Raw genomic sequence first — 24722 nt, 5'->3', positions numbered from 1 at the left:
TCTTGGATGATTGATAGGCTACTAAGTTTCAACACTTGGTCAGCACCTCATTCGAAAAAATTTGTGCCATCTTTGTTTTCATTCCATTCAGTGGTTCTCTTAAAGAAAACATTTGTATGTATTTCTCATAGGATCCTAAGTTAAACTAAGTACTGCTGACGGTCACCTTGGATGAATGATTGCCTACAAAGTTACAAAACTTGGTAAGCACCTTGAAAGGTACATTCTTCCATGTTTTATTTCATTTCATTTAGTTGCGGCTAAAAGAAGATATTTGTATGTATTTCCCATAGGGTCCTATGTTAAACTAAGTGCCTCTCTGGCTGCCATCTTGAATGATGGATTGGCTTCAAAGTAACAATATACTTGGTCAGCATCTCAGAAGAAACATCCTTCCCATGTTTGGTTTCAATTCATTCAGTGGTTCTCTAAAAGAAGACTTTTATGATCCTATGTTAAACTATTTTAGTCCCTCTCTAAACACTGCCATCTTGGATGATGGATGGGCTTCAAAGTAACAACACTTAAGCAGCATCTCATAATGCACATTCCCTCCATGTTTGGTTTCATTCCATTTAGAAGACATTTATAAGAATGGTCCTTTTAATTTGGGTCCTATGTTAAAAGAAGTCTGTCACTGGTGGCCATCTTGGGTGATTGATCAGCCACATAGAAACATCAATTTGTCAGCACCTCATACGGAATATTCATGCAATACTTGGTGTCATTCCATTAGTGGTTCTCTAGAAGAACTTCTGCGGGCCAAGTAAGCTAAAAAATTTGTATAGACAAACTTGAAGCATAGGAATTTCAGTCAAGCATAAAATGTAGGTCAAGAGGACGAAATCATTTGTTACAAATGACAATGGATAAAGGACATTGCTATGCAGAACTTGATATTCAAAAAAACAGGTTTAATAAAAAAAAATGTAAACAAATACAAGGATTACAATACTTTAAACAAAGAATATGCTACATATGTATATGGATGAGGTTTATGCAAAACACTACAGTTCAAAGTTTGCTCCTAAACTGAATCAAAACTTAATTGCATTGTGCAAAAGGGATCATATGTTTCAGTTTAGTTCTACATATACTTTAGCATCAGAGAATTTCTAAAAAGTCAATGATTGTATACTTGCAACTCCCTTAAGTACTAAAATGTCAGTCATAGTGACACTGACCTATCTTTGCTATATTCAGTCAATGATTGTATACTTAAAGCTCCCTTAAGTACTAAAATGTCAGTCATAGTGACACTGACCTATCTTTGCTATATTGAGTCAATGATTGTATACTTACAACTCCCTTAAGTACTTACATGTCAGTTATAGTGACACTGACCTATCTTTGCTATATTAAGTCAATGATTGCATACTTACAGATCCCTTAAGTACTAAAATGTCAGTCATAGTGACACTGACCTATCTTTGCTATATTAAGTCAATGATTGTATACTTACAACTCCCTTGAGTACTAAAATGTCAGTCATAGTGAAACTGACCTATCTTTGCTATATTAAGTCAATGATTGCATACTTACAGATCCCTTAAGTACTAAAATGTCAGTCATAGTGACACTGACCTATCTTTGCTATATTGAGTCAATGATTGTATACTTACAACTCCCTTAAGTACTTACATGTCAGTTATAGTGACACTGACCTATCTTTGCTATATTAAGTCAATGATTGTATACTTACAACTCCCTTGAGTACTTAAATGTCAGTCATAGTGACACTGACCCATCTTTGCTATATTAAGTCAATGATTGTATACTTACAACTCCCTTGAGTACTTATTAAATGTTAGTCATAGTGACACTGACCTATCTTTGCTATATTAAGGTTTAGTAAGATAAGTGAATTCAACTTTATCACTTATTAAATCAGTGACTGGAAACTATAAGCTAGATTATTTTAAGTTTTGACATTGAAAATTTAATAGTGTCCTGCCAGAAATGTACCAGTTGAGTTCTATAGACTTCAATGGATCATTCCCATTAATTGAATTTTGATGTTATTTAGAAATTGTTCAGATGTGAGCTGTCGGGTATCTATTATATAACTAATAAAAATAACTAGTTCAATTGATGCTTTAAATATAAATACCTTGTTTCATCAATTCATGAACCTACATGATCTAATTTAGTTTACAAAATTATGAATATTAATAAAATGAATTATATGATGAACTTTTGCAAAACTGCTGGGCGTTAAATTTGGAACCAATAGAAGTTCAATTGAGAGTAAATAACATATTTCAATGCTGAAAAGCTCAAAGCTAAATTGAAACTTTTATTTGATGAAAATATGTTTGGCTTTATAACACTTATCTTGAAAGAAAGTTTTTTTCTATACAAATTGATGCTTACATTTAAAAACTATATGTTACTATATTGTTGTCAATATTAAAGTTTTCTTTTTAAATCTATTTAATTCTTATGAATTTTCTGTAGTGAATAAGAAGTGAGACACAGAGATATGTACAAATGTATTACTATCTGTACACTTGGCAAAATGAAAAGATGCAAATCACTAAGACAGTAAAATAAAGGAAACTTAAAGACTAATATATTCCATTGTACAAATGGGTTTAGTACTTATATTTTACAATAAAATAACAGAAAAAATCTACTTATCACAAACATACAATTCTTATGCGGTATGGGCTTTGCTCATTGTTGAAGGCCAAATGGTGACCTAAAGATGTTAATTTCTGTGTCAATTGGTCTCTTGTCGAGAGTTGTCTCATTGGCAATCATACCACAACTTCTTACTTCTAATTTAACACAATTTCTGACTTACTAAAGTTTGAAAGACAACTACATGAAGCAATATGAAATATTTTATGACCACTTGACCTCAAATATCAAAATGTACAAATGAGTGTTGGGTATATAAAAGTAAAAATATTTGTCAGGTAATAGTGCAATGTCAACTGTACAGTGACATTATTCAAATGACTCTAATGAAACTACATGTATCATGTTTGTCTCATGTCTAGACAAATTGTATATACATTTAACTGAGACTACCAAAGATGAGCCATCAACACCAACATCTTTCTAGGAGAGAAAAACATTAATGATAAAACTTTAATAACAGACAGGCTTGTGACAGACACATTTATATGTAGCAGCTTTAAACCTAGTTGGTGATAATCACTATACATGGTGCATCAACTGACAAAACATCATTACGCTATGATTTGTAGTTTGCTTTAATGCACTTTATCATATAACTTAACCAATTCTATACTTTAAATGAGAAAAGTTAAAAGGTTTAAAAAGTGCTAAAATTGGTCAGAAATCAATTTTAAATCCTCATTAAAATGAACTCATTTCCTATAAGAAATCTGAACTAATGGTTTCAGTGACATTTTGCTACATCCTGTTCTAGTGCTCTTTTTTGCTGTTTATAGTTTCTGTCTATCTATTTCAGTTTTCAAGATACATTTGTGTACTGGTATATTTAAATGGAGGAAGACATCACTTCAGGGCAATAACCCTGACAATTAGCAGTTTACTAGAGTGCAACCTGAATACATACAATATATGATATTCAGAAAGCCAAATAGGATTATGATGTATTATCCTGTTTTTACCATATAACAGATATAGGAAAACAAGATTATAATGTTTAGACAAAAATAGTTGACATATTGCAATAGGCATTTAAGAAAGTTAAAGGATTCCTGTATCATATTTGAGCATTCTAAAAAAAAACCTGATCAACAAGTCAACTTTAAGGTGTCAACTGATGGTATAAATTACTGATATACAGGTATTATTTTCTTAGATTGATTAGAACTTTTGCTGAACATTGTTTCTGTCTATATAGTAATACAGTAATAGACGTTTGTGTTTTTTTAATGAAAATTTTTACCTTAAGAACTGAAATATGAATATTAATGAGCTGTAGTTCCATCTTGGCGTGATAATTTTGGTCATATATCATTTCAACAGTAATATAAAAAAGATGTGGTATGATTGCCAATGAGACAACTGTCCACAAGAGACCAAAATGACACAGAAATTAACAACTATAGGTCACCGTTCGGCCTTCAACAATGAGCAAAGCCAATACTGCATAGTCAGCTATAAAAGGCCCCAAAATGACAATGTAAAACGATTCAAACAAGAAAACTAACGGCCTTATTTATATAAAAAAATGAACGAAAAACGAATATGTAACACATAAACAAACGACAACCACTGAATTACAGGCTCTTGACTTGGGAAAGGCACATATATACATAATGTGGCAGGGTTAAACATGTTTGCCGGATCCCAACCTTCCCCTTAACCTAGGACAGTGGTATAACAGTACAACATAAGAACAAACTATAAAAATCAGTCGAAAAAGGCTTAACTCATCAAGTGGACAAAAATTCAAGTGGACGTGGGCGGGTACTTATACATCCCAACAACAAAAAAACACTAGGAACAGATCTAAAAGGTTACTATACATTTTTGGCTTTCAGGAAAGCACATCAAACGCATGAAATTTATAACCTGTTGTTTCCATTTTTTTCAAGGTAATGACGAATTAAACCAAGCTCTATTAACCGCTTCAGATTAAAGATGTCATTAACTATATATAAAAACAAACCCTTACTGCTTGTGTATCACCTCCTCTTCCTCTGCTATTTTTATAGGAATGAACTGCCCAAGGTCGCACATTCCTCAAGGTCACATATCTTGTACAAGTTACACCAACTTTCACAACCTGTAATTATAAAGGTAAATCAAAAGCCTTTAACAATTAGCATGATTAGTAAGTGAATGTCATAAAAAAATGCCATCTATGTAATCCTAAAATGAATATTGATTCAGTAAAGCAACACACATGAATGTCTTATGGATGCAAGTCTGGCATACAATTTGTCCTTTGCATTGTATCCAAGACATCAGACCCATTAAAGGCACCTGTAGAATATTACCTTGGATTGGTGGCAACAATATTAAATACAACTTATTAGTGATCTTTGCTTATGACCAAAATATAATTTAGGTGTAATCAAATGACGAACAGATAAGATTTAGCAGCATAGATATAGTTACTTGCTTGAATCTTGTCACATTGCATCAGATGTAATGTGATATGACCATTTTGGGAATGGTACCGGTGTATAATTGTAAGGTTTTTATATTCTATCAACACATTATGTTGTGGGTAACTTTGAAATGTGCAATAGGGAATTGGAATAGAAGACAGATTCTCTAGTCCAGGTTTTGACAAGATAAGCTATACTGTAACGTTTTGGCAAAGACAACAATGGACAAGAGGAATACAGTATAGATATAATCAGGAGTGATATCTATGATGTCTATGTTCAAAGGCAGTCTTTTTCACTACTGAAGTAGAATTATCAACTATAACACTACAGTACACTGGTCTATAACTCTGGTTCGTTCCAAACGATTATTTGTATACTGATTATGAAGCTCCACATCATTAATTTCCAACTAAAATTAATAAAGATTATCGACAACATCTATAATTGGTATTTTCATTCAAGTGACAGGTGCATCTTAGAGAGTATTTTAATTAATTTATTGTAACCAATACTCAGATAACTTTTTTATGATAGATCTTTTTTCATTATTAGCTAGAAAATAGTTGATGCATTTTTTTAACTTATTTATAGCATGAGATAGAATACATGGGTAAAAAACATTGAGATGTCAAGTCAGGAGCCTGTATTTCAGTGGTTGTAGTTAGTTGCTGTTTATCATATTTTTTTAAGTTATTGTTTTGCAATTTAAAAAAGCTTATTTGTTTTCTTGTTTGATCTGTTAAACATTTGTCATGTCAGAGCTTTTTATTTCATGGAATTCAGAGAATAAATTTATAACTGAAGGCATAATTAAACCATTAACATTTTCTAAATTATTGCAACAAATATTATATTATATTAAAGATTTTTTTATCGCAGATATTACACATTGATATGACAGGAAATTAGTTTTGATATTGAATATGACTCTGAATTTATCAAAAGTCATGATTTTTCCAGATTTATCTAAAGTGTCATTAATCATTAAACATCATTTTTTGTCTAAATGCTTCATTCAACTGATTGATTTCCAATCGATGTTTCATTATTCCTTTATAAATAACATTAATTTGGTTCAATTTGAGCTTCAAAGTCTTGCATATTAATATATTGTTTAAATTGATAATTTTTTTGTACTTCATACCTCTTTTCAAAAAGTATTTTTCAACTTTCAATAGGGACCCAAAGACATTGTATTTAAAGATAACTATTTTTCATGATTGTTTGATTTCAGTTCTTCATTGGCTAAAATTCGATTATGATGTCAAATGTCCTTGCTTTCCTCTGAATTTCCTATTGTGATGGCATGAACAAAGGCGACCATGCCTGATGAAGTCACGTTTTAAATTTGAAAATTTAACTGTCTTGAGCGGATAAATGACGTATCACATTTGATGCAGTGGTAGAATCTATAGTTATTCTTCCAATTTTAATTTCAACTTTAGCAGAATATAAAGAATGATCTACAAAAGAGGTGTGGTTTTTGTAAAACCTGTTTTTTTATAAAGTGCAACTTGTAATCATTTTCATACCTCCTGTATTGTAATAAATTTCAGACCTATACTGTAATCATTGTCACACTCAGACGTCCTGTTTTCAGAACTCCTGTACACTTAATCATTTTCAAAACTCCTGTACACTATAATCAGTTTCAGAAGTCCTGTACACTAATCAGTTTCAGAAGTCCTGTACACTAATCGTTTTCAAAACTCCTGTACACTTTTCTTTTTGAAAACTCCTGTATACTAATCATTTTCATAGGAAATTTGGCCTCACCCCCTTTTGATTTTACTAAATCTCTATGGATCCGTAGGGGGTTAGTAGCGAACCACATAACTTATAATTTGCCACTTATCTTTGGTTTTTTAACAGTAATTTTGAAAATCTTCAATAGAGTGAACAAGAATTGGTTGAACTTAAATATTTATAAAATCTACAGATTATAATGATAAGAGTCATCAGACAACCAAGAGTGTAGTTGTTTCTAACCCGAAATTTTGTCATCGATGACTATCGTTTAGTAAACGTTAAGCTGCTAGAAACGATATACGATCAACGACTACGCGACTATTTTGCACGTACATTGTTTATGTGAACGATGTCAACGTTGACCAAAAAATATAAGAAACAAATGGATTAAATGGTAATCGTTTACATCGTTTAGGTTAGAAACAAATGCGCTCTTAATTTCCTCATATTGTGCCATAGATCTGCGTCAATCAGACTATAACAATTCAGGTTAATGATGATATTTAGCATATTTATGTCTTTTAAGTGTGCCATAATGACATTTCCAAAGTTATCCTGACCATTTAAATGAGGATTTCTCAATAATTTGGCAATTCCAAGCTCAGTAAGCAGCACCATATAATTGGCCAATTTGTCTAAAATCAATGATACTGGTTTAATTTATAGTTCTTAGATTCCACTTAATAAAGATTATTTCTCTAACAAACCAAATATATATACATCTAAGAGCCCATTTATAAACTTTTATTGGTTTTGGTTGAGAAAACTATCATGTTTATGTAACACTTTGCCCTGAACATTTGGCTTCAAATTGGCATATGTCAATTCTGAAGGACATAATGGACTCTATCCCTCAGCTTCTCAAGAAAGCAATCATATGAAATGAATTAGCTCAAGCTTATCAAAATTAAAATCGTTTTTTGCCCCTGATACTCAAGAACTAATCAAATCTATTTTTACTAAATATGACTTTTTCAATTGTCAGAGTCATTGATCCAATGTATTATTTTTATGAGATAATTCACAGAGTGACCCTCCTGGATAAAATCATTTCACTCATAAAATGAACCTCATAGTTATGATCAATGAATGAAATGAAATAAAAGAAAATTAATATAAGGACAATAGCCTTGACGGTCATTGAACGCAATGTTAAAGAGATGGTATTTCAAAGCTACAGAAATACCGGTGTAAAAACTGAAGGCTAAGATTTTTTTTCAGCAGTTTGGCATCAGTTATAAATAGGAAGAATCATGATAAAAGATGGAAAAGGACAGGAAAACCTATCTAGTGGTTTTTATTAAGAACACCCTATGTTGCTCACTTGCAGCAGCACTGTGTATCTCAATCATGTATCTGCAACAATGGCAACTCTATACTACTGATCATCTTAAAGGTCTACAGCTTCTCTCTATCTTTTAAAAATTTGGCCTAAATTAAACCATGATGAACAATATTTTTAAGGACAATATCTCCTATATGGATTTGACTGACAATTTGGGCCATGTTGACATATACATGTATAGGCCTTTCATAGTTAGCCTCTTTCTACTAATATTCAAGTTTCAAGATAAAAGGGGGGGGGGGAATAAGGCCAATTTTCAATGAATCATGCAAAATGCCCATAAACCTTTGTTTTTTAAGTGTGTAAATTCACAATACCCTATTTTAATTATGCTGCTCTCTTAATTGTCCGCATTCTTGTATATCAATACCAATAGGAACTTTTTCTCTTTGAGGGTTTTCAGGACAATTCCTTAAAACCAATTTTTTAAGATAAATTAAAGAAATAAGTTAAGTACCATCTATTCCTAGATATAATATGGACATTAGTATAAACCTTTTCATTATTTTCTTATTTATTCATACAAGTTCCTAATTAAGGCACAGAGTCATCATATGTTCCCTCTGTTTTTAATCTAAATTCTGTTTTCATTAGAAAAACTGTACAGGAAATTATTATAAAATTGTATTCTTCTGATGACTAAATATCATATAACAATACAAGACATAGACATAAAATACAAATAAATGGTTGAGAAAAGGAAATTGACGTAGCTGTTTATAGTATTCTGAACAACAAGTCTATTGCAGAGTCTGATTAACAATGTGTTGGAATGAACGATTCATGCTAATATTAGAATAATCTTGACTAAGGGTCATAATAGGACAATTATTTCAGTATATACTTTGTGTACTCCTGACCTGTTGCTTAGAGCTAAGGTCCCATCTCAGATGATCATAAATATCTTCAACAAACTTTCCTTATTCACAAACATGGGTGTGTATATATAATAAATATAATTATACAATACTAATCTAATTTTTGTTTTGTTGACACAACAGGATTCAAAACCTTGCTTCTGTGACATCTTGCCAACACTGCATGAACTGTTCAGTGCCCTAGCCCACTCAATCACCATAGCTACTTAGGGGTAAAACTTTTAAAGAATTTTTTTACATAAATCAATCTGTGACAGCATCCCTAATTTTGATTGGCTGACAAAAGTCACAAGGCACCCCAATATCATATTTTATTTCCATATAAAATACAACCAGTATCATGACTGCATTCTTTCTTTGGCAACTTTAAAACAATGCATAAATCCCCCACAAAAAAATGATATTTCTTGGTTGTTACTAATGCTTGTAGCAAACAAAATGTAATAATAAAGGAGAGGCAATAGATACCAAAGGGACATTCAAACTCATTAGTTGAAAACAAACTGACAATGTCATGGCTATAAAAGAAAGAGACCAACAGAGACAAAACACATCATAGAAAACTAAAGACCAGAGCAACTTGAACCCCACACAATACCGGGGGTCATCTCAGGTACTCCAGATGGGTAAACAGAGCCTACTCCACATGCGGCACCTGTTGTGTTGCTCATGTTAGTACAAAACTGGTAATAAGTCTTAATGAGGAATAGGGGTCTCTGTGGCTGAGTGGTCTAAGTTGTTACTACTGTAATCACTAGCCAGTCAACACTGAGGTTGTGAGTTTTAACCCTGCTCATGCAGATGCACAACTTCAATTTTAATAGACTAAGATTGTCAGTTTTCCTATCGATGGTAGCTTTCTCAGGTCACTCCAGCTTCTTCAACAAATAAAAACTGGTCAGTTCAAAATAGGTCAAAATTGTTACTTAAAGCAAAAAATAAATAAAAATAAAGACTTTTTTTAAGAAATTCTCTTCTGTAGCCATAGGTCACTGTACAGTCTTCAACATTGAGCAAAACCCATACCTTATAGAAAGCTATAATTTTTAAGTCCCCTGAAGGACAAATGTTAAACATTTCAGACGATAAAATTTAAATTCATTTAAAAATGACCTGCATGAGGTGAAAGTAATAACTGCACACATATGATATCTTAACAGGTATGCCAATATGAAATTTATCTATTCTGATTAGAATAATAAATAAATGTAAATAAAAGATATAACAGGGTTAAAATCAAGGTTACAGATTACATGTATATTTCACTACCCATCTGCCAGGTAAGTTTTTTGAGACATTTTCATATGAAATAGATATAAGAAGATGTGGCATGAGTGCCAATGAGACAACTCTCCATCCAAGTCACAATTTGTAAATTAAACCATTATAGGTCAAAGTACGGTCTTCAGCATGGAGCCTTGGCTTACACTGAACAGCAAGCTATAAAGGGCCACAAAAAATGAATAGTGTAAAACCATTCAAACAGGGAAACAAATCATTATACCAAAACAAAGAAATGAGATACACTTATGAACCAAATCAACAAAAGACAACCACTGAACATCAGGGTACTGAAAACCATTTTTACCTCACTCAGTGATTTTTTTTCCTTGTTAACATAGTTTAAAAGACTTTTTATTTGTATAAAGAAAAAAGTGATCTATTGCATTATCTGAAAAGCTAAAACAAATACCAAATATTAGTGTTTTTATAAACAATTTTCCAACTTACCTATTTAAGGGGAAATAACTCTTTAAGTGAAAAATCTACTGGAATGATAGAAGTTTTTTTTTTACTTGTAGCAAGAAAACAAGTTCCATGACACCATTTTTTATTTTTATTTTCTTAAAGCACATTATAAAACCAATCTTCTCATATCTAATTTCAAAATTCTATGTCATAGATTTAATTTTATGCACGCAAATGTGTTTTTTCATGAACAATCTATACAAGTTTAATGAGTTTGAGCAATTTTGCAAGACTTGTAGTTTGAGAAATAGCACAGTGATCACTACTTTTTATTATATTTTTGAAAAAAGCATAGTAAAATCTTCATTTTGGCAAGTATAAGAAAATTCTATCTGAGGAAATATATACCTATGATCCACATTAACATTTTTCTGACCTTTTTATAGGCTATCTCATATAGTTTCCAGCAATACATGATTAACAAGAATGTGTCCAAAATGTTCAATGGACCATGAAATTGGATAAAAAATATAATTAGGCATTCAAATTAGAAAGATAATATCATAGGGAACATGTGTACTAAGTTTCAAGTTGATTGGACTTCAACTTCATGAAAAACTACCTTGACCAAAAACTTTAACCTGAAACATGCACTTTCATTTTCTATGTTCAGTGGACCGTAAAATTGGGGTCAAAAGTTTAATTTGGCTTTAAAATTAGAAAGATAATATCATAAGGAACATGTGTACTAAGTTTCAAGTTGATTGGACTTCAACTTCATCAAAAACTACCTTGACCAAAAACTTTAACCTGAAGCGGGACAGATGGACGAACAGACGGACGGACGAACAGACAGACGGACGAACGAACGGACAGACAGACAGACGGACGAACGGACGGACAGACAGACCAGAAAACGTAATGCCCCTCTACTATCGTAGGTTGGGCATAAAAATTGACATTAGAGGGAAAAACTTCTGTAAAGGAGTTAACAATTTATTTTTGCCCTAATTGTGACCTATTTGTATGTCTTTTGGTCTGGTACAATGAAAATACAATATTTTATGGGCAATAATTAACTCAATTACAAGAAAGTCAACCCTAATAAATTTCATGCACAGTTTGTAATCTCTGTTTATCTTATTAATATATCATTATACTATATACTTATTACCAAATTCAATGGAAGAACAATTAAGACCCATGCAATAAAATCATTCATTGTACAATGAAAATACAATATTTTATGGGCAATAATTAACTCAATTACAAGAAAGTCAACCCTAATAAATGTTATGCACAGTTTGTAATCTCTGTTTATCTTATTAATATATCATTATACTATATACTTATTACCAAATTCAATGGAAGAACAATTAAGACCCATGCAATAAAATCATTCATCCTTTGTGTGTTATCAGAGACAATACTAACATGTTACATAATCCTGAGAGTAATACAGTTCAGAAATCCATATATAACTTCTGATAAATGAACCAGGAAAAAAGCTATACATAAATAAATCTGATAATATCAAGCAACAGAAATTAAGTTCTAAAATCATCTTCCTATAATTTCAGATTTAATTCCATTCAAAGATGGCTGAACTACCAATAATAGATCTTTCAAAGATTAAAACTCACAGTAATGAGCTGGCAAAGGAAATAGTACATGCCTTAGAGAATGTTGGATTTCTCTTTATAGAAAATATACCAGATCTGGATTTCGATATATTATACAAATGCTGCAGGTGGTTTTTTGCATTGCCATGGGAAACTAGAAAGAGTCTGATGAGAAATTTTTGGAATAAAGAGAGCAAAAACTTGTATCGTGGTTACTTTCCAGTGGTAGAGGGCGAACCAAGTCGTAAGGAAGGTTTTGAATGTGCACGAGATGTGCCTCCAGGTGACACTTCTGTTTCCCCTAAAAACTGGTTCTATGAGAAATCAGTATGGCCTGAAGAAGATGGATCCTTCCCCTTCAAAAAACACATGCAGGAATCGTACGAGATTTTTCACAATACTGCCATGGAAATCCTTAAATTATGTGCAAAAGGGCTAGGAATAGACGAGGATGCATTTACTGGACTCTTTGCAGATAAGCCAATGTCAACTCTAAGACTAATGCATTATCCTCCCTGGGATGGAAAACCACCAGAAAATGCTATCATTGATGATGGTAGAGTTGTAACAACTCCAGACCACATGGATTCCAACTTTTTAACCCTTCTTAACATATTTGAATTTGAAGGACTGGAAGTGAAGAATGCTGATGATCAATGGGTAGCAGTTCATCCAAGGCCTAAAACTCTTATCATGAATATTGGGGTCACATTATCCAGAATGATGGGTGGGCGTTTAAAAGCCACAAGACATCGTGTGATGGACATTGGTATCGACCGTTTTTCTTTGCCTTTCTTCTTGTCACCATCGTACAACAGTGATATTGGAATCAATTTTATGTCTCAGTATGAGAAAGGTCATGCTGAGCATGTACCTGAACGATATGGACCATGGGTTCTACATCGAATCAAACATGAGATCAAATATTTTGAGTACAGAGTTCTACCAGAAATTGAAGATTAAAAAACAATTTGATGTAAAAAAGTAAAAGCTTCAGAATCACTCATTGACACAGACATTTTTAATTTATTATAATTAATTCTTAAGTTTTGCAATAAATGCAAGAAATAGAGCAAAATTAATAATTGTGTACATAGTTATTTCGAAATGAAGATATTCAGACTCACAGAGCACAAAGAAATGTCTGTTTTGATTATTTGATAATGAATTAATTAATAATCAAAGTTGAAAATTCAGTAAGTTGATCCATCAACAAATACCAGATTTTGAAATTAATGTCTGTTACAAGAGTTCAGAGATTTCCAGAGTAATATTGCATGAATTTAATTTCCATTTCACAATAAGTAAATACATATCTATAAAGAGGCTTCTTTTTCATGCAGTTGTTAGAAAGTTAGAGAAATGCTGAGAAGTAGAATGCTCCTAACTAAAAATGTAGCCATGGATTCACCTTTACTGTACACATCCAGTTTTCATTAGTAGAGAAAGTTAATTTAGAATACACATAGAACCAATGACCTTGGTCACTGTTGAAGGTCTTTCTTTATTCAATGCTGCCCCTTTGGCTTTGAAGGCTATACTTATGCAATGAAAGAGAAACAACCTCCCTTTTTTAAGATTGAGATAAATTGCTAAAGATTATAAACAAGAGGCTCTCAAGAGCCTGAATCGCTCACCTGAATTTTTTTGGTTTAATCTCTCATCAATGATTATTTTGGCTTTTCAATTTATTTAAATGTTCTTTGAATCGTCCTATTTTCTTCAAAAGCAAAAAAAAATCCTTTTCTCCTATGTTCTATTTTAGCCATAGGAGCTATGTTTCTTGACATACAAGGAAATGAAATATAAAATTTATACTAGATACTCTGAAACTCTGAAACTCATTTAGCCTAAGTTTGGCTGAAATTGATACAGCAGTTTCATAAGAGAAGATTTTTTAAAGTAAGTCAACATGATGAACAAATTGTGAAAAAAGTCTTTAAAGGGCAATAACTCCTAAAGAGGTCAATTGACAATTTTGGTCAAATTGACTTATTTGTAGATCTTACTTTGCTGATCATATTTGCTGTTTACAGTTTATCTTTATCTATAATAATATTCAAGATAATGACCAAAAACTGCAAAATTTCCTTAAAATTACCAATTAAGTGGCAGCAACCCAACAATTGGATGTTTGATTCATCTGAAAATTTCAGGGCTGATAGATATTGACCTAATGAACATTTTTACTCCATGTCAGATTTGCTCTTAATGCTTTCGTTTTTGAGATATAAGCCAAAAACTGCATTTGACCCCTATGTTCTATTTTAAGTAACGGCGGCCATGTTTTTTGACGGATCAAAAATCAAAGCACACACTTTGTGCAGGATAATCTAAGGAACAACCATGCTAAGTTTTAACCAAATCCATTCAGTAGTTTCAGAGGAGAAGATTTTTTAAAGTTAGCAAATATGATGAACAAATTGTGAAAAATTGTCATTAAAGGACAATAACCCCTTAAGGGGTCAATTGACAATTTTGGTCATATTAACTTATTTGTAGATCTTACTTTGCTGATCTTTTTTGCTGTTTACAGTTTATCTTTATCTATAATAATATTCAAGATAATGACCAAAAACTGCAAAATTTCCTTAAAATTACCAATTAAGTGGCAGCAACCCAACAATGGTTTGTTTGATTCATCTGAAAATTTCAGGGCTGATAGATGTTGACCTAATGAACATTTTTACTCCATGTCAGATTTGCTCTAAATGCTTTCGTTTTTGAGATATAAGCCAAAAACTGCATTTGACCCCTATGTTCTATTTTAAGTAACGGCGGCCATGTTTTTTGACGGATCAAAAATCAAAGCACACACTTTGTGCAGGATAATCTAAGGAACAATCATGCTAAGTTTTAACCAAATCCATTCAGTAGTTTCAGAGGAGAAGATTTTTTAAAGTTAGCAAATATGATGAACAAATTGTGAAAAATTGTCATTAAAGGACAATAACCCCTTAAGGGGTCAATTGACAATTTTGGTCATATTAACTTATTTGTAGATCTTACTTTGCTGATCTTTTTTGCTGTTTACAGTTTATCTTTATCTATAATAATATTCAAGATAATGACCAAAAACTGCAAAATTTCCTTAAAATTACCAATTAAGTGGCAGCAACCCAACAATGGTTTGTTTGATTCATCTGAAAATTTCAGGGCTGATAGATCTTGACCTAATGGACATTTTTACCCCATGTCAGATTTGCTCTAAATGCTTTCGTTTTTGAGATATAAGCCAAAAACTGCATTTGACCCCTATGTTCTATTTTAAGTAACGGCGGCCATGTTTTTTGACGGATCAAAAATCGAAGCGCACATTTTGTGCAGGATATACTAAGGAACAATCATATTAAGTTTCATTCAAATCCATTCAGTAGTTTCAGAGGAGAAGATGTTTGAACTAGAGGCTCTAAAGAGCCTGTGTTGCTCACCTTGGTCTATGTGCATATTAAACAAAGGACACAAATGGATTCATGACAAAATTGTATTTTGGTGATGGTGATGTGTTTGAAGTTCTTACTTTACTGAATGATTTTGCTTCTTACAATTTATGAATTATATCTATAATGAACTTTGCCCATTAGTAACAGAGAACTATATTTGGTAAAAATTTACATAAATTTACCAAATTAATGAAAATTGTTAAAAATTGACTATAAAGGGCAATAACTCCTTAAGGGGTCAATTGACCATTTAGGTCATGTTGACTTATTTGTAGATCTTACTTTGCTGAACATTATTGCTGTTTACAGTTTATCGCTATCTATAATAGTATTCAAGATAACCAAAAACGGCAAAATTTCTTTAAAAATTACCAATTGGAGGGCAGCAACCCAACAACCAGTTGTCCAATTCATCTGAAAAATTTAGGGCAGATAGATATTGACTTGATTAACAATTTAACTTCTTGTCAGATTTGCTCTAGATGCTTTGGTTTCATAGTTATAAGCCAGAAACTGCATTTTACCCCTATGTTCTATTTTTAGCCGTGGCGGCCATCTTGGTTGAATGGCCAGGTCATCGGACACATTTTTCAAACTAGATACCCCAAAGATGATTGTGGCCTAGTAGTTTCAGTGGAGATTTTGTAAAAGATTACTTAGATTTATGAAAAATGGTTAAAAATTGACTATAAAGGGCAATAACTCCTAAAGGGGTCAACTGACCATTTTGGTCATGTTGACTTATTTGTAGATCTTACTTTGCTGAACATTATTGCTGTTTACAATTTATCTCTATCTATAATAATATTCAAGATAATAACAAAAAACAGCAAAATTTCCTCAAAATTACCAATTCAGGGGCAGCAACCCAACAACCGATTGACCGATTCATCTGAAAATTTCAGGGCAGATAGATCTTGACCTGATAAACATTTATATCCCCATGTCAGATTTCCTCAAAATGCTTTGATTTTTGAGTTATAAGCCAAAAACTGCATTTTACCCCTATGTTCTATTTTTAGCGGTATCGGCCATCTTGGTTGGTTGACCAGGTCACGCCACACATTTTTTAAACAAGATACCCCAAAGATGATTGTGGCCAAGTTTGAATTAATTTGGCCCAGTAGTTTCAGAGGAGAAGCTTTTTGTAAAAGATTACTTTAATTTACGAAAAATGGTTAAAAATTGACTATAAAGGGCAATAACTCCTAAACGGGTCAACTGACCATTTTGGTCATGTTGACTTATTTGTAGATCTTACTTTGCTGAACATTATTGCTGTTTACAGTTTATCTCTATCTATAATAATATTCAAGATAATAATCAAAAACAGCAAAATTTCCTCAAAATTACCAATTCAGGGGCAGCAACCCAACAACCCATTGACCGATTCATCTGAAAATTTCAGGGAAGATAGATCTTGACCTGATAAACATTTTTATCCCATGTCAGATTTCCTCAAAATGCTTTGGTTTTTGAGTTATAAGCCAAAAACTGCATTTTACCCCTATGTTCTATTTTTAGCGGTGGCGGCCATCTTGGTTGGTTGACCAGGTCACGCCACACATTTTTTAAAATAGATACCCCAAAGATGATTGTGGCCAAGTTTGAATTAATTTGGCCCAGTAGTTTCAGAGGAGAAGATTTTTGTAAAAGATTACTTTAATTTACGAAAAATGGTTAAAAATTGACTATAAAGGGCAATAACTCCTAAACGGGTCAACTGACCATTTTGGTCATGTTGACTTATTTGTAGATCTTACTTTGCTGAACATTATTGCTGTTTACAGTTTATCTCTATCTATAATACTATTCAAGATAATAACAAAAAACAGCAAAATTTCCTCAAAATTACCAATTCAGGGGCAGCAACCCAACAACCGATTGACCGATTCATCTGAAAATTTCAGGGCAGATAGATCTTGACCTGATAAACATTTTTACCCCATGTCAGATTTCCTCTAAATGCTTTGGTTTTTGAGTTATAAGTCAAAAACTGCATTTTACCCCTATGTTCTATTTTTAGCCGTGGCGGCCATCTTGGTTGGTTGACCGGGTCACGCCACACATTTTTTAAACTAGATACCCCAATGATGATTGTGGCCAAGTTTGGTTTGATTTGGCCCAGTAGTTTCAGAGGAGAAGATTTTTGTAAAAGTTAACGACGACGACGACGGACGACGGACGACGGACGACGGACGCCGGACGCCAAGTGATGAGAAAAGCTCACTTGGCCCTTCGGGCCAGGTGAGCTAAAAATTGTTAACGACGACAGACGACGACGACGACGACGACGACGGACGCCAAGTGATAAGAAAAGCTCACATGGCCTTTTAGGCCAGGTGAGCTAAAAACCTACATACATGAAAATTTACCAGGTACATATGTACTTATGTTTGCTTTGGATTATGGGTTAAAAGAGCAAGAAATTTAGAAATCAAAACATTTAGATAAACTCATCCTCATATCAGGATTATTTTATTTTACACCAGACGCACATTTTATCTTTAAAAAGATGCAATAAATCACAAAGTTGAATAGCATTTGAGGACAGAAGAACTAGATTGTATCCATGTTACATTATCTTACCTAATTTGACACCTTAGTCTACCTCCAGCCTGACTATCCATAATGAGTCCTTTTTACATTATTGACCTTTTATTATCATATTGAACAGATGTGATTTATCAACAATGTATCTTTTTGCTTTATTTTCTAAGGGTTTTTTCTTTTATATCTCTGAATAATGAATGATTGTAAAGATTTTTATTGATATCAACAATTTTAAATCAGCCAGTATATGGCCACTATCATGGTCAGATAATGTGTATATCTGCCTCCATATCAGCAAAAGGAGTTATAGGGTTAACACCAATCACACAGAACCAGTAGGCCAGCCTCTGTCATTCCCCCTACAAAAATATAAAATTGCAAAGAAACATACTTTGTATCCAGAATTTGGAACACTTACTCCCGGTGTTACATTTTCCTAACCATGCAAATGCTATCATAATACACAATGTTTTATTTTTCATTTGACAGAATCTAAACAAAAGCGATCATCAAAATTGTTTTAAATGAATCTCCATCTAATTTCCTCCTTCATAGTGTGATATAAAATAGGATTTTATTCAATACCACAGCAATTATGATACTTTTACAACTTATATAGCTCAAATATTCAAAATCCTTGACCAAGGATTTCTGACTGTGCCAAGTTTGTATGTAGAAAGTTGTAATAACATAACAATAATTGAGAGGCTTTACAATGACAGGGCCATGACAAATGATCCAACAGGAACAACATATAGATTTCAATTACAATTCCAGGCAGGAATTAACTCTCCAATTCCAAATAGTCACTTTATCTGACTCTAATCTAATTCTACACAAAATTGATAAATGTAGAGGAAATTTTGTTTAAACAGTTCCATCATTTAATCCTAGTTATTTAGGAAATCAATACATTTCTGAAACATTGGAGTATTGAGAGTGAACTCACCAAATGTATCCATTCAATAAACCTTAGGATTTAGTTCAATAAAAATATGGAGATGCTGTGTGATGGCCTTTTGGACAATTAGCGTCCAAAGTTAAAATGTAGTGGGTGAGCAATTATGTCCATCATACAGCATTCAACAATGAGGAAAATTATACTAGATACTATAAGAATCATGCACCAAAGTTTGGTTGAAATATATTCAGCAGTAAGAGGGGTAGGGTAGGAGGGGTCCTGATCCCGAAATCCCGGGCTTAAAAACACGAAACCCTGAGGTCCCTTTTAAAAAAAATCTAAATCCGAAAGTCCTGAAATTAGAAAAAAAGAATTCCCGGATCTTGAAAGGGTCAATCAGGAAATCCCGAGCTTAAGACATTGCCCTTTGGTTCAGCAGAGCTGAAAATTGAAACAGGCCAAATAAGGTAGAAAGATGAATAGCATTGGGGAGAGAGAACCCAAAATTCTCTAAGGCTGGCCAAGTACAGGTCATCTAAGGTCATCTATTCTGGGGTAGAAAATCCTGAGTATATTAAATAAAGAGCTGCGCTATAAGCGCATGATACGCCTGTTGCCCTTTTATCTTGTCTTTATGCTTTAAATGATTTTTTTTGGTACATTAATTAGGCTGTTAGTTTTCTCATCTGAATTGTTTTACATTTGTCATTTCAGGGTCTTTTATAGCTGACTGTGCGGTATGGGCTTTGCTCATTGTTGAAGGCCATATGGTGATCTATAGTTGTTAATTTTCTTTTAATTTTTGAAAGGTAGCTTAATTCAACAGATATAAACAATTCACCAATGTTTCATAAAATTTTGTGAAAGTGTTTATGAGTGATTGTCCGAAAACTGGAAAATCTCCCCTTTAATAAGCATAAAAATTTATAACACAGAAACGTAAAATCTGAAATTTATAAAAATTGAAAGTGAGCATCTGTCAATAGATATAAACAATTCACCAAAGTTTCATCAAAGTTGATGGAAGCATTTTTGAGTTATTGTTCGAAAACTGGAAAATCCCACAAACTTTATAACATGGAAACGAAAAATCTGAAATTTATAAAAATCGAAAGGGAGCTTACGTCAATATAGATTTAAACAATTCAACAAAGTTTCATAAAAGTTGGTAGAAGCGTTTTTTAGTAATTGTCTGAAGTGTGGAGGACAGACGGACAATTGTATACCATGATACGTCACGTCTTAGACGGGCGTATAAAAATTCAAAGTTTTGGAAACAGATTATTTATAGTTATGACCATATTAGTGATTATTCATGTCAACACGGAAGTGCATAGTACATAACACCTGAACTCTAAAAGTGAAAATAATAAAAATTAATCTTTGCCTCCTCTTTGTCAAAGGAAACAAGAAAATTTAAACAGTTTTATTAATTAAATTATTTTCAAATTAGGGTACACAGAAATATGTAAAATGTATAATTTGCTCTTAAGAAAAGTATATAACCAAGTTGTCTGGATAGAGTTTAAAGATAACAAAACTCAATGTCTCAAGATAAATATTTTCTTTTAATTTTTAAAATATGCCTGATGTCAAGTTACCCTTTATATTCTGTAAACATATCAGTCTGAATAATGATTAGCAATAAAACTTGTTAACAGCCTATAAAAAAACTATGATTCAACCTTGGTTTGAAGTACATACCAAAGTCAACTAGTACAATGTTATTGCTGAAATTTCTTCCCATCTGTTATTAAAAACTATTTTGAGAAAAATGTGGATGTAAATTGTGATTTAATTGATCTTAAATCCAAGTTGAATTGTTTTTAATATCCAACTATTATTGTAAATGAACTAGAGAATATTGTACCTTAAGCTTTTACAGATAAATAAAAACAGGTATTATAAAATAAGAAATTGTGTTTTAATGGGTCATTATGTATTTTTCTAATCATACAGTATTTGTATAGGACAAGTCTACAGCTGCTCAACTAATTTGCTGACTATCAATAACAAAACCTCCACTGACAAATATTACAGGCATTATAATGAAGGATGAAAACATCACATATACAGTAAAGCTACCTTAGGTTATGGAAAGTGAGTGAGACAACAGAAAAAAACACTACACATGCTTTTTTATCATTTGAAACACTGTGTGAAGAACACAACTGACAATAAAAGATTTAGCATAACAAAAAGACCATCAATTTAAAGAAAATGACAAGTTATTTTTATGATTTCTCAGACCATCTGACATTTGTTGCCTGACCTTTACCTTTATTTTATTCCGTATTCATGATTGTTCAATTAGTTGCTGTTTGCTTTACATCCAGTGGCAAATAGTTCAGGATGAGAACAAATGGGCGAAACAAAACAATAAATACAACACATTCCTTGTAGGTAGAGGACACCAGGATATCAATTACAAACCGATAATAATTACACCTTGTACAAACTGCAATCAACAACTGACAGAAGCAATATTAGCTTGTTTATTCAACAGATAGTATATAACATTTATCATGTTAATCCATTATTTATTGACAACACCAGATTATTTCCATATAATAATAATTACATAACATGGCAAAGTGTTATAGTTAATATAATGCATAGACTCAGCCTCAGTATCAGCTACTTTATCGAAGAAAGGGATTATTATTCTCTTACATTATAAAACACAGAAAAATGAAATCTGTCATTTGAAGAAAATATACATCACATTTTTTAGGGGGTGGGATAGGGTGTAACTTACGGTGCTCGATCATTAAACAAATTTTCACCACATTCCCACATATTAAACCCCTATATACCACATCCTTACATATTTAACCAATATTTCTAAAAAGATAATCACCACCCCAATCTTAAACAAATAACAAGAATGTGTCCAAAGCACTATCATTTTCTATGTTCAGTGGACCGTGAAAATGGAGTTCAAATGCAGAAAGATCATATTATCATAGGGAACATGTGTACAATTTGATTATAAAATAAAGAAATATGTGACCATGGGACACAGATGCCCCTGCTTGAAAATAAAGGGAAAATTTAGAATTTTTTCAATTTATATAAAGGGACATAACTCAAAAGCAGTAAAAGTGACTTCACCCATATTTTGATTTTGATATGTGTCTGGTAGTAACAAGCATTGCATATTCATAACATTTAGTTTAGGCAAACTCAAGAAAAAGAACATAAAACGAATGGACAGATGGAAAAAGGGTTAAACTTAATGCCTCGATCCTCCCCCACCATGTTTACAAAACACTTCACAGAAAACTTAAGACAGAGCAACAGCAACCCAACAAAATCTGGTGGTGATCTCATATGCTTCAGATGGGTAGGCATATCCTTCTTACAAGTGGCATCCTTCATTGTTCCTTATGGTAGGTACAAATCCAGTGATGTCACAAAAGAGGAATGGCATTGTGGTTATGACATTGGAACAAATACATGGGAATCTGTGACACACATTTGGAGCAGATGGCTTAACTAAACTACCACTTGGAATCCATGGTTCAATAATTTCCTTGTAAGCAGCAACTCTCAATCGAGGAAATCCCTACAGGAAACACAAGCTATGGAATATCCTATTGAATTAGAAATATATCTCCAATATTGCAGGTGCTGCTGGGATGTTGCTGCTGGGATGTTGCTGCTTAGAAATGAAAAGTTCACAATCGGGAAACAAAAATCAGCTATTTAGTAGAAAAGTGTTGTTCTCAATCAACAATAATTATCAATTTCTGGTTGAAAGTCAAGATATGAGGCAGATTCAAATGTATTCTGTTGTCTTTTTATTTTAAGTTCCCTTGGAAAGGTTTTCACATCATAATCACTCAAATTTAAATTATCTAGTGAGAGCTAGGACACCAACTGTAGTAGAATGATGATGATGATGTCAAGTTAAAGGATAATGCTAGCTTCTTAAGATTCTTTCTGAGAAGCTCCTTTATGAAGTCTTCCTCAGATGAATAAAGGAACAAGTTGGAAAGAAGAGGAGCACTGTTCTTTCCCTGGGGTGTCAATGGTCTGTTGAAAAACATGTTCTCCAAAAGCAACAATGTGTCATTAATAAAAAAAATCAAGCATCTTGATGATATGTCAGATTCTGACTTTTTAGGGTTAAAATCAGTGGTTTTTAAAAAGTATAATTTAGTACTTCCTCGAACAAAGATATGTACCCAGCTCATAAGGAAGTACACCACTAATTCATGGTCCCATTGCTTTCCATGTTAAATTCCTCCATTTCAAGCAGGCACACCTCTTTCATTTTAAGTTCAAATAAAGTGGTAATCATTGCATATCAAAGCAACACTTTATGGTGTCTTGTACTGAAAAAATCAACATACCTTTAATGGCATATAAGAAAGAACTGGTTCCCAGAACTTCGAATGTACCAAAACAGGTACTTCAGATCGGACAAACAGACAAAATTTACCCTCTATTTAAAATTTAGTGCAGTTTTTTTTTAATATTCAAATTTATAAATCCAAGTGTTCTACAATGATCACCAGTCCTTCAGCTTTCATTTGATGCCAAAAATACCTAAATAGCCTACATATTTTGAAAGTTACATTCATGCATAGGAACTATTTTGTGTTAAATATGTACTACTTTCTAGTATGTGCTTTCTGGCTGGGCCTGAATTAGTGGTGTTACACCATAATATATGGACATACAAAGTTAAATCTTCTGAAAACACTGGTCTTTTACTGCAATTAATGCAATTTAATTTGTATGTACATCTGTCTTGCCTTCTGCCAATATAACATCTTTAAAAATAAGATAAATCTTTACATAACATAAAAAGATTATAAAATCTTATACCAAAACAAAAGCTTATGTTAATCCCATGAATTATTATCCGATATGATGCAGATCTCCCAATGGCATCAGTAAAAGACATCAACAATATATACAAGACTTTAAAACTGTCAACATCAATGTGTGCATGATAAAAAATGTTGCTTATAGCTACACCTACAATTCAAATCCTTCATATGGATATTGATCAAAAACTGCTGTCAAATTAAAAACGATTCGTTCAAGGTTCAATGTACTTAAAATTATGAAGGAACAATTATTACAACACAACTAAATGTCCTTTAAGTTGCCCACATTTAAGAAAGATGTAACTAAGCTATGAATATCGCAAAGAAATCACAGCCTACAGCCTTTTGAATGAACAGCTCAACAAGCCTCAACATGTACCTTACGGAACTAAATTTCACTCTATTTATAGACACTGACCTTGACCTTTGAATTTTCGATAGACATATTGCTAGTTTCTTAATCTCACAAGTTTGATACTTTATTCCAGGATGCTCTGATTATAAAATAATTCAATAAAATATTGCAATGAAAATTAAAGAAAATGTCCATTTGGTGCAAGAACAAACGGAAAAACTGCAACTAAAATATCATTGGACAGACAAACAGACAGATAGATCTAATCCAGCATATTTCCTGCCTC

At 32.5% G+C, this 24722-nt stretch overlaps 2 protein-coding genes across 2 annotated transcripts in view; one reads left to right on the top strand and one right to left on the bottom strand.

The window, feature by feature from the left end:
- The window catches only part of LOC139514487 (general transcription factor 3C polypeptide 1-like), a 227791-nt gene that overhangs the window by 7241 nt on the left and 195828 nt on the right, over window positions 1-24722 (bottom strand). The window contains exon 38 of the mRNA XM_071303813.1: window positions 4613-4729. Within this exon, the coding sequence (XP_071159914.1) occupies window positions 4613-4729 (117 nt within the window). The remainder of the gene's footprint in view (window positions 1-4612; window positions 4730-24722) is intronic.
- Window positions 10251-13428, top strand: LOC139514608 (1-aminocyclopropane-1-carboxylate oxidase-like). The gene is made up of 2 exons (XM_071304032.1): window positions 10251-10312; window positions 12302-13428. The coding sequence occupies exon 2, from the start codon at window positions 12320-12322 to the stop codon at window positions 13304-13306; it is 987 nt and encodes a 328-aa protein (XP_071160133.1). The 5' UTR covers window positions 10251-10312; window positions 12302-12319; the 3' UTR covers window positions 13307-13428.

Source organism: Mytilus edulis, chromosome 1 (assembly GCF_963676685.1).
Source record: "Mytilus edulis chromosome 1, xbMytEdul2.2, whole genome shotgun sequence".
Classification (NCBI taxonomy): Eukaryota; Metazoa; Mollusca; class Bivalvia; order Mytilida; family Mytilidae; genus Mytilus; species Mytilus edulis.
This window is presented reverse-complemented; position numbering and strand designations above follow the sequence as displayed.